The 12,341-nt window shown below is 45.1% G+C and overlaps 1 protein-coding gene across 1 annotated transcript; it reads left to right on the top strand.

The window, feature by feature from the left end:
• Window positions 1-7,664: 7,664 nt before the first annotated feature.
• mlnr (motilin receptor) lies at window positions 7,665-11,836 on the top strand (the record flags this gene model as incomplete). Its single annotated transcript, XM_080460501.1, has 2 exons — window positions 7,665-8,448; window positions 11,529-11,836. 2 exons carry the CDS (start codon window positions 7,665-7,667, stop codon window positions 11,834-11,836), a joined length of 1,092 nt encoding a protein of 363 aa, XP_080316627.1.
• Between the last annotated feature and the right edge of the window lie 505 nt (window positions 11,837-12,341).

Here is a 12,341-nt window from a genome sequence, read left to right on the forward strand (position 1 = left end):
GGCCCGTCTACTACCTGGGAGAAACCTAGAGAGTCAAGTGTAGATTTAAAGCTGGCACTGACACTATCATTTTCTACGTCAACATGAACATTGAAGTCTCCTACCATGATAACCTTATCTTTAGTCAGGGCTAGATCTGACAAAAATTCAGAGAATTCAGTTTAAAAAGTTGAATAAGGTCCAGGAGGACGATAAATGATTACAAATTCTACAGAATTTACTATTTTATTTGACGGGTGTTGCATGGTCATGCTCAGACTCTCAAAAGAACTAAAGTTGGATTTTGGGTTAATATTAATTAGTAACTGAGAGTTATAGATGGCTGCCACGCCCCCTCCTCGACCACTTTCACGAGCTATTTGAGTGTTAGTATGACTTGGAGGGGAGGCTTCATTTAGACTAACATACTCATCTTTACGTAGCCAGGTTTCTGTTAATCCAAAGAGATCAATGTTGTGTTCGGTTATCAGATCATTGACTAGAAAAGCTGTGGATGATAAAGATCTAATGTTTAGGAAACCACATTTAATTTTTTTGTCTTGATTTTGTCTAGTTTCACACTTGATACGGATTAAGTTTTTGTAGTCATTAGAAGTTGTTTTCCTAGGTTTAGATAGTTTTATACTTGTGGTGGTCCGAGGGGTAGACACAGTCTCTATGGGATGTTTGACTAAGTTAGCTATGGTTGGTGACTGCCGAGAGGGAAACTCAGAGAGGCGTGTAGGACTGCGACTCTGTTGCCTGGTCCCCACTCTGGTGCGTCAGGATGGAGGAGCTAAGCTTTTAACTATGTTTCTAGATAAGAGGTGGGCTCCATCCAACGTGGGATGGATGCCGTCCCTAATGATGAGACCAGGCTTGCCCCAGAAGGACTTCCAATTATTAATGAAGCCTACCGAGTTACTGGGACACCACCCTGACAGCCAGCGGTTAAAAAATTACGTGCGGCTAAACATCTCGTCACTGATGAGGTTTGGGAGGGGGCCAGAGAAAACTACTTCGTCTGAAATGGTCCGCGCGTATGTGCACACTGACTCTACGTTAGCTTTGAGGACCTCAGACTTCTTCCGGCGAACGTCGTTTCCACCGCAGTGGATTACAATCCATTTAAATCTCTGTTTACTCTTGGTCATTAGCTTTAGCTGGGACTCAATGTCGCCTGCTCTGGCCCCAGGCAGGCAGCTAACTGTGGCCGCTGGTTGTCCTAGGTTAACGTGTCTCACTATTGAGGAGCCAATAACCAGCGTGTCCTTCTCAACCAGCGTGCTGCTGAGTGGGGCAAACATATTGGAGACACTGACGGAGGCCTGCGGGGTGTAGCGGGGGTGTCCGGTAGACTTCTTGCTGCTACGTTTACCCCTGGCAGTCACCCAACCGCCCTGTTCCCCCGGCTGCTCGGGGGCCACTGAGGGGGGGCTAAAGTTAGCAGCTACCTGCGCTGCTAAGCTAGAACGCTCCGCTCCAGCTAAACCTGGCGGCTGCCTACTAGCTACAGGGCTAGCCCTAAGCTCGACAGAGAGGAGACGTTCCTCAAGCTGACTCAGCCTCGCCTCAAGTGCTACAATAAAGCTACACTTTTCACAGGTCCCTGTGTCAGTAACTGAGGTCGAGGTGTAGCTAAACATCTGACATTTGGAGCAGGAAAAGATAGGAGGAGAGGAGGGGGAAGCCATGACGAGACAGGTGCTAATAGGAGCTAAAACAGCACAAACAGAGAGAAACTGGAAGGCAATCACCTTTTCGGTTTAGGAATCCGGTTCTTTTCGTCCAGTAGTTGGGTTTAGCCGCTCACCTGCTCTGAGCACCGCTCACCTGCTCTGAGCACCGCTCACCTGCTCTGAGCACCACTCACCTGCTCTGAGCACCGCTCACCGAGACCCGAGCTGAGATGTCGGTGATGCTGCCATGAAAAGCTTTCAAACTCGCCTCAGAGCCGAGCTGTCAGGGGGAGTTTGGAAAAAACCAATTTAATTGATAAATATAGCTGAGTATCATCTGCATAACAATGAAAGTTAATGTTGTGTTTCCTAATAATATTTCCGAGTGGTAACATATAGAGATTAAACAATATCGTTCCGAGGACGGAGCCTTGTGGTACTCCACACAGGACCCGTTCATGCATTGAAGATTTGTTATTTACATGAACAAATTGAAACTGGTCAGAGAAACTTCAGAGTCGTGATTTGTGATTTCTTCAGAACTTAGCCATTATTGAAATAATGTGTACAGTTTGAAGTCTTTGTAGTGAATGTTGGGTTTTGGAAGGGAACACACATACACCTCCACACACCACACTTCCCTCTCTCACTCCTAGCCGGAGCAGGTGCACCAAGACCCCCCAGACGGCTGGTGGCTCTTGGACGCTTGCTCACTGGTAAACCATCGCCGATGTCGTTGCACATGCCAAGTGCAACCACCTCCAAATTTTACAGATCAGACTTGATTCCCTGCATCCGGTACCTCCGCTTTTGTGAACTGGTCCACAAACATGTCGCTAGCTAATCCCTATCCTCCGGGAGGTGTGGGAGGAGCCTACTAACTATTTTCTAACCACCTGTCCCCCTTTCCCTTTCCTTTCTTCAACTCTGGTGCTTCATTTTCATTCATGTTTGGCAAACTCTACGAAATGAGTATTGTGGTTGTAGGTAGTTAGAAAAGAAGTTAAAAGTCTGCCCAGACTGGTCTCTCTGTCTGCCCAGACATTAGCCTCGCGTATGAACTGTTGTGGACATGATGTTTTCCAGGACATTTGGACGTTCACATGGACTCCACGATCATATGGAATATATGGCCCAGGTTTGCTCCAAAGACTGCGATTAGCATCCCACTCTTGGGAACAAAGGGGGGATGTTGGGCTGAAGATTCCAGTGAACTCCTCCAGAAGTTTCTCTGACTGAGGAGAATCACCAGGGACAGTGAACAGGCCATAAAACAGCATGGGAGCGAGCCAGTTTTACGATCCCCCAGGTTGACAACCAATAAGGATGGTCAAATCCGACCCAAACACCACAGGGGTCCGAAATTCAAGCTTGATGAAGATGTTCCGACCAACTCTCTCTGCTTCTCAATCTAACCTTCGAGGGAGAAACATGTCTCTGCCTCAGGATGATGAAGAGAGCACCCGGTAGGTCCAAAAGACACATCAACGCCAGCCCACTGGACGTGCAGGACCCAGTTTGGACTTCTTTGTCTGTTTCCTCTATTTTTCCTTTTTGGGGGATTCTGGAGACCAGAACCAATGTCTCCTCTCCTCCTTCAACTGCCTCGCTATTCGTTCCTGCAGCTGAAGCCAGGCCTCTGAATTCAGGACGCTGAATTCAGACCCGGTAACAACCAGTTACCACAGCCTCACAGAACCAACAGCACCACGGACGGTGCTGTCGAACACAGCAGAACCGGACGGTGAGAGAGCTTTTGTCTGGGCAGATATATTGTTAGATTAGCGTGAAGCTAACATGTGTGTTTCAATGTGCCACTCAGAAGCCCGCAGCATCTCATATGTTTGTGTATGCGCATTCACGCGCACCAACCAAGTCCGGGAATCGGGTTTTCCAACTCAGAACCAGAGGTCCAAGTGAGCTCCAGTCCACTGGAAGTTCTGGGTGGAAGAACCAGGGTTCAGAACCGAGCGTCCCCAGAATTCTCTGTCTTTCTCTCTCATTCACCTTCCTCCTTCTACTAATCCTGATCTGCCAGTGATCTGCCTGTGATCCCCCACAGCTACGCACCCCCCACAGCTGATCAGATAAGGACACAGACACACACACAACTGCATGTAACACCCAACTGTTATCTGCTGCAAGAGCACATCTGCCTCGATCACAAGAGTTCTAACTGCAGGTCCCGACCTCCACTTAGGACTCCGGCGCTCAGAACCGTGCCAACGGAACCGCCTGTTCGTTACGCCCTCGGTAGACTGCCTCGCTCCGAGACCGGTCTTGCGCATGTGCGCTCGACGGACGTCTTGTTTATCTGGCTGCTAAGCAACCGCCGCGTCCCCAGAAAGAGCGAGTCATCGCAATCCCTCTTGACATCCACCTGGTGGACGCATCAAGTCATTGCGCTCTCCCTCTGCGCGCCGCCGCACGCCACTATTGGTTGTCACGGTCACCACACTGACCCGCCAACGTTTGCCTCCACCTGGTGGACGTTCGAGGTCATTGCACACTCATCAATCCACACACACACACACACACACACACACACACACACACACACACACACACACACACACACACACACACACACACACACACACACACACTCTTTGCACATAGTGTTTGCTGTTTAATAGATTAGATCTCCGTGTTAGATGTCGTTTGCTATTTGAATGTGTTGATTTATGAGATGATTTCAGAATTATTTATGAATTCATACATTTTTTATTAATAAATGCCTGTTAGCTGAATTGAACGCTTCTTGGTGATTATTGTGTATTTATTGTTGACAATTCACTGGTTTGTAACAGTCTGTGCTCGGATCTCACACCTTCCCTTGTATTTAAGATTGTTATATTTTACACAGAAATATTGACTAGATTAAATAAACTTTTTACAAACGAGACTGATATTTTGGAGGGGGGGTTTGACGCAGCCCTAACTGTAAGCTTTAGTAAATAGAAAAGTCTTCAGTCTCGTCTTAAAAGTAGAGATTGTTTCAGCCTCCCTAACTGAAACTGGGATCCACATAAAAGGAGACTGACAGCTGAACGCTCTACCTCCCGTTCTACTTTTAGAAAATCTAGGAACCTCCAGTAAGCCAGCACTCCGAGAACGAAGTGCTCTTCTGGGGAGATATGGGACTAACAGTTCTTTAAGATATGATGGAGCCTGGTTGTTAAGAGCTTTATAAGTTAAAAGAGTTAAAAGGATTTTAAATTCTATTCTAGATTTAACAGGGAGCCAATGAAGAGAGGTTAGTATTGGAATGATGGGATCTCTGATGTTTGTTCTTGTCAGGACTCTCGCTGCAGCATTTTGAATTAGTTGAAGACTTTTTAAGCAGTTGTTTGGACACCCTGATAATAGGGAGTTACAATAGTCTACTCTCGAAGTAGCAAATGCATATAGTGCATGTAGTTTTTCAGCATCACTCTGTCAGTATGTTTCTAATTTTGAAAATATTATGTAGGTGAAAAAATCAGTCCTGCAGATTTGTTTAATGTGGGAGCTAAAGGATAAATCCTGGTCAAAAATAACTCACAGGTTCCTCACAGTGGTACTGGAGGTCAAAGTATTACCATCTAGTGTTATTATATCTTTAGATAATTTCTCTCTCAGATGTTTTGGGCCAAATATAATTATTTCAGTTTTATCCGAGTTCAGGAGCAGGAAATTACAGCTCATCCAAACATTTATGTCTTCAAGACAAGCTTCTAGTTTAGAAAGTTGGTTATTATTGTCTGGTTTCATAGATAAATAGATTTGTGTGTCATCTGCATAACAATGGAAGTTCATCAAGTGTTTTTTAATTACATTCCCGACAAGAAGCATATACAAAGTAAAAAGTATAGGACCTAAGACAGAACCCTGTGGAACTCCATGTTTAACTTCAGTCCGGACTGAAGAGTTATTGTGAACATGAACGAAGTGGAACCTGTCTGATATATATGATCGAAACCAATTTAGTGCTGTACCTTTAAGCCCGATGATGTGTTACAGTCTCTGTAATAGGATGTTATGATCAATAGTATCAAATGCAGCACTGAGATCTAATAGGACCAGAACAGAGACCAGTCCTTTGTCTGAGGCTACAAGAAGACCATTAGTAACTTTGACCAGAGCGGTCTCTGTGTTATGATGGGCTCTAAAGCCTGACCGGAAAGACTCAAATAAGTTATTCTTGCTTAGATGGTCACATAAGTGACTTGCTGACTTTTTCTAGGATTTTAGAAATAAAAGGAAGGTTGGATATTGGCCTGTAACTTGCTAAGACACCTGGGTCAAGGATAGGTTTTTTTAAGAAGAGGTTTAACAACAGAAACCTTAAAGGCTTGTGGTACATAACCTGTTATTAAAGATATTCTGATCTGATCTAGTATTGATGTACTAATCTCTTGGAAAATATCTTTAAACAGTTTAGTGGGGATTGGATCTAGTAGACAAGTTGTTGGTTTAGATGAAGCCACGATTGAAGATAACTCAAGGACTTCTATAGGGTGGAAGCTGGATAACTGGAAATCCAGCTCCACTAACAAGTCTGAAGATGTGGTTGATCGATCTGCGACTGCACTGTACAGTGAGTCTTTAATTTGATCCCTAATACTTAGAATTTTTTAACTGGTTGTTACTGGGTCAGAATTCGGCGTCCCGAATTCGGAGGCCTTGTGCTCTGCTGCAGGAGTGGACAGCGGTGTAGCTAAAGGGGGACCGGGGACACAGGCTCGTGTCCCACCCAAACTCGGAGAGACAGGAAGGTTATAAATGAGAGATTACATCCAGCTCTCACTGACCGGCCCGTCCTCCTGCTCGGGCTTGGGCAAAACAGGAAGTACAAAACAAAACAAAAAAAAACATGAAGAGAGAAGGGGAAGAATATAAAGCTATAACCCTGAAGCTGGGCAAAAGCGATGAGGATGGCGATGACGGTGAATACTATGAGGAGGAGGAAGGCGCTCTGCTCATCTGTCACGCTCTGCCGGGTCCGGCCAGACTCAAAGCAACATATTGTTGCATATATTACTCCTTGACTGAGCTGCTCGTGAGGTGAAGAGGCGACGAGGAAAAAATTAGGTTGAAGGTAACTAAGCAAGTGTGGTACTCATTTTTCCAAACGTATGAAGATGTCAGTAATGGATGCATTAATAAGTGGATGTATTTACTGTCTCTACATGTTGAACTGCAATCATTCCTGTGGGGGGGGGGGGGGGGGGGGGGGGATTCCTTACATCCCATTCCCTCCATCTTTAGCCTTTTGCTGTCATCTGTCCCGTCATCATCTGATTATGAAGATTACTCACGCACGCACGCACGCACACACACACAGAAAAGCTCCCTGTGGAGGAGGTGCTCCTTGCTTTCTTTTCCTCTCACCACGGCTCATCTGGTTATTGGGCATCAGGACAATCTCTTCCACTTCACACGATTCTCCTGCTGCTGAATAACGCCACAAGGACCCACAAAAGTTTGAAAGGTTGGAGGATCCAGCTCAATTTTTCAAGGTAAAGTCACCAGTCGAGACTTCTTCATATTGCAGGTTTTAGCTCAGACGCTTGAAGGTCACAGGATTATAGCAGTAAGGTGATGTACTTTATTTACAGGTCACTTAAAAAAAACATCATTCTTAAAGCATCATAGGTTTTTATCAATGTTTATTAAGTGCTAATGTTTCATGGCTTAGACTGCAATCGTGTTAAAATGCTTCAGTCTTAACATTGCTTTGCAAAAACTGCACAAATCTTGCAAATTTAATGAGCACTGCTTTGTCTTAATTGCTTTTAATAGAACGTTTCCTGATTCTAACTTGTTGCTCCAAATCAAAGGAAATCCATTTTAAGCTCCCCAAGTGAAGACAGGAACATTGAAATATTAATTGGATTTAGAGAAGAAAATCTTCAATGCAATGTTGAACCTTGTGATATTTTTCTGTTCTTCCTTCCTTCCTTCCTTCCTTCAATAAAGCCAGATTTCATTGTTTTCGCCCTGTCATCAGTCACTGAGCTTGGCATGCCCTGGTCCAGACCTCAGGTGGAGCTTCATGCTGGTGGAGCAGAGGCCATGGAACAGTACAACACGGACGACCACCACTATGAGGGCTCCCTCTTCCCCACCTCCACCCTCATCCCCGTCACCGTCATCTGCATCCTTATCTTCATCGTCGGGGTGATGGGCAACACCATGACCATCCTCATCATCCAGTACTTCAAGGACATGAAGACCACCACCAACCTCTACCTGTCCAGCATGGCCGTGTCCGACCTCATCATCTTCCTCTGCCTGCCCTTTGACCTGTACCGCCTGTGGAAGTACGTGCCATGGCTCTTCGGCGAGGCGGTGTGCCGCTTCTACCACTATATCTTCGAGGGCTGCACCTCAGCTACTATACTTCACATCACGGCTCTCAGCATCGAACGCTACCTGGCCATCAGCTTCCCACTCCAGAGCAAAGTGGTAGTGACGCGACGCCGGGTCCAGTACATCATCTTTGCCCTGTGGGTGTTCGCCCTGGTCTCGGCGGCCCCCACACTCTTCCTGTTGGGGGTGGAGTACGACAATGACACGCATCCCGACTACAGCACGGGCCAGTGCAAGCACACCAGCTACGCCATCAGCTCTGGGAAGCTGCACATCATGCTCTGGGTGTCCACCACCTACTTCTTCTGCCCCATGCTCTGCCTCATCTTCCTCTACGGCTCCATCGGGTGCAAGCTGTGGAAGAGCAAAAATGACCTGCATGGCTCCTGCGCGCTGGCCAGAGAGAGGTCACACAGGCAGACCGTCAAGATCCTCGGTAAGGACGTTTATATAACTCGTTAATATTGAGCTGCAGTCAAACATCTATCTCTTATTATGTACATCAGGCAACAACACACACAGAACAAACATCTGGGATGTAACGATATCCGTACTAACCTTTAGCTACTTGCCGATATCAAGTAACGATATGAGTACTTATTAAATGCCTTAAAGCCTAATCCATACTCCATACACAAACGATATGCGAAGGCTATGCGTTGCCATAAAACACCTCCGCAAGGCCTCTGCCTCAATGTTATTCACTGCAATGTGTATGTAGACTGTAGAAGAGACCGAGCTCGCTGCGTGCCGCACACAGTTGGTAGCTTGCATAGTTTAGTCATGTTTAGCATGTCGCACTGCTCTGGTGTGAGCACTGAAACTCCTTAGCATGTAGCATGTAGCATGTAGCATGGCTCGGAGTTGCATGCTGAGCAGTTAAACCAATGAACGACATCGGGCTACCTCTGCTTCCTTTTTATCTTTCCCATTAATATTAAAAAATCTTCAAACTCTCCTACTCGTTTGGTTGTGTTGAGGATCTTTTTCTGAGTGCGAGTATCAGTGTCGGGGGTACCATATATATAAATAATTGAGTCGATGTAGCTCACCAGTCAATCACAAGGCAAACACAGAGAAACAGACAACCCCCCATGACATTACATGACAACGTTTGAAGTGAAAACTAATCGCTTTTACGTTTCTGTTTCAGAAGAGTTTTCCGTTTACATGGCAATGATGAAAACGATGTTCGTTTACACCAAAATGCTAAAAACAATGTAGTGTGCATGCCAGGCCACTAGTGCGCTGTGTTTTCATGAAACTACACACATGCGAGAACAATACGCTAAATATTAACAATAGGAGTACACGGACATTCATATGGACAGATGACCAAGTTGGATTGTTAATAAGATGACTCAACTCTAAAATTACCAAGTCCCAGGAGAATATGGACTTGGAGTCATGCCACTCTGGAGGCAAACGCTGTTGTTATTGTCCATCTACTTGTGCATGTGCAGAACTTTTGACAGCAGCGTTTCATAAAATTTGCATTTTCCCACAGAGACGGAGTCGGAGCATTTTCTAAAAGTCCCACTATGGGAGCCGTCGTCGTGGAAATGAACACCAAAATGCACCAAAAGTTTGCTGTTTCCACTTGAAATTGTTGTCTTTTAACACAACTTGGGACAATTTAGGGAAACAAATTCACCTCACATGCATGTTTTTGGACTATGGGAGGAAACACGCTTTAAATCTTGTGCGATTCAAGGAGATCAGTTAGTTGAGGAAACTTTAGGTTGTCTGGAAACCCCACACATTGAACTGAGTATAAAGGATTTGTCTTGTTTCATGGTACTTTTTCAAGTTTCTGGGGGATATTTGCTCGTTAAGTTATGAAAGCCACTGCATAAACCTTCATATTTTCTGAGTGTCACATCTTTTACAGATCCCTACGTCTCTTCCAGCACTTTGACTGGAGATTCATTACAGAATAAAAAGCTTTCTAAAGCAGCACGCGGGCATCTTTCAGCTTAAACCTGAAATCTGTTAACACACTCAGTTTGTCTTTCCATGTCACTGAAGCATTAAAAAAAACAACAATCTGATAGATTGGATTGAATATTTGTCATTTTTGCAGCATACACAGCAGTTTTCAGATATTTCTGGAAAAATCCTCCATCTTTTTTGGCATCGTAGAATTCAGGTATGATGATGGGAAAGCTGATGCTATGTGCGCTGTTGTTGATATCAGCTGTTGATGCTTCTATTAGGATGTGCGTTAGCCGATCGCACACCGCACGGAGCTGGTGTTGTCGAACCAGCTGCCATTTGTGTCCAATCCCAAAATGGATTGTCATACAAGGCCCGAATGGACCGTCTCCGCTCCAAAGTCATCTATTCGAGCCACAACTGCTGCATCTGTGAATCCATGATGTGGGAGCTTCAATTTATGGAAACATGTCTTGTTAATTCACAGAACTTTAGTTAGAGGCGGACCAGACTCGAGTCTTCTTTTAATTATTGAAGAGACGCTTATTGCCTTTCTTGAAAATACTGCCATAAACAGATTGATAGTCACAGGAAAGCGGGATCGCAGTATTTCTTGATCAATACCAGTGAGTCAGTGATTAGCTCTCCACACTCAGATATCTCTGAGTTTGTCCTCTGTTGGATTTGTGGGAGGTTTTTCTTTTCGGCGGACCTTTCTGCTGCATACATGCTCTCATTGGCTTGCTTGCTTGCCTGTATTTTGGAAATGTGACTTCATTGTAGGAGCCAATTACAGGCTCAGGGTGTTTGTGTGTGTGTGTGTGTGTGTGTGTGTGTGTGTGTGTGTGTGTGTGTGTGTGTGTGTGTGTGTGTGTGTGTGTGTGTGTGTGTGTGTGTGTGTGTGTGTGTGTGTGTGTGTGTGTGTGTGTGTGGGCTGCGGGTCATTAATAAATGTCAAAGGCGGCCATAAACCATAGATCACAGGACACTTAACCGTCGCACCAAACCAATTTTCTTAATCAGCTTTTTGTTATAAACGAGTTTAACGTGGACACAGAGATGTTTGTCTTTGTCCATGCTGTGTGTTTGTGTGTGTCTCTGGGTTCCTCGTGGCTCTGTTGAATCAAACCAGGTATTTCTGTGCATCAGACTGAATCTCCTCCCACACAATCCCAAAGAAGCTGAAAGTTTTATGAATTTTTACAGTCATTTGTCACACTGACAAATGACTGTCACTGTGTAAAGTTACAGTTTACATTGTCAGATAAAATTTTCCTTGATTTTCATGCTTCTGACTTCTGCCACAGAGAATTTATTCATATTTTCTGTCAATCCTTTCAAATTTCTAAATTAGTAAATTTTGATGAATTAATTGTGAATAATCACACTTTTCTTTCAGATTTGAAAACCTGTCACAGTCAGTTTGCAGAGTTATTAATGCACAGTGCATGGAAACAGAAATTCGAACAGTTTTTACAAGTATATGTCTATTGCACCTGTTGATATGGATATAATGTTATTTTCACAGCCATATTGTTTATTAGGCATATTTACATTGTCTAACTTGGACTCCCCCTGCAGTGGTGGTGGTTCTGGCCTTCATCATCTGCTGGCTGCCGTACCACATCGGCAGGAACCTCTTCGCACAGGTGGAAGACTACGACACCGCCATCCTGAGCCAGAACTTCAACATGGCGTCCATGGTGCTTTGCTACCTCAGCGCCTCCATCAACCCAGTCGTCTACAACCTCATGTCTCGGAAGTACAGGGCCGCCGCCAAGCGCCTCTTCTTGCTGCACCAGCGGTCCCGACAGGCCCACCGCGGCCAGCGGCAGCTGTCCTCCATCGATCACATCTCCACCCTGAACGAAAGCATGACGGGAGTCTGAGAGCCGCTGACGCGGAATCAGTTCGTGTGACCTCCACATGAGGCGAGAGAATCCGGCCGGTTCGGAGGGAGGAACTGAGGATGGTCGAGGTTTTAACTTAAGGCCCGTTTACACGGCAACAATTTCAAGTGAAAACGGCAAGACTTTGCATTTTGGGTGTCTGTTTACATGACGACGATAGTCGGAGTCACTGAAAACACAACTAAAATGCTCTTATTCCGTCATTGTGTAAACGGGCGAAAAATGACACTTTGTCCATTTCTTTCTAAATAATGGAAATGTTGCGATTGTGCTTGCACACCACGCCTGTAGTAAATAGTTCTTCTGCACATGCCCAGTAGATGGACAATAACCACAATGTCGGTCTCCAGAGTGTCATGACTCCCAGTCTATATTTTACTGGGATTTGGTAGTTTTATGATGGACAGCTACCTGATCCCATGGGTGCTCTGGTGCTCGAGCACAAAAACCCCCAATAAACGAGTCTTCAAAATGAACTAAACAT

This window comes from Lipophrys pholis (assembly GCF_963383615.2).
Source record: "Lipophrys pholis genome assembly, chromosome: 3".
NCBI classification, from domain to species: Eukaryota; Metazoa; Chordata; class Actinopteri; order Blenniiformes; family Blenniidae; genus Lipophrys; species Lipophrys pholis.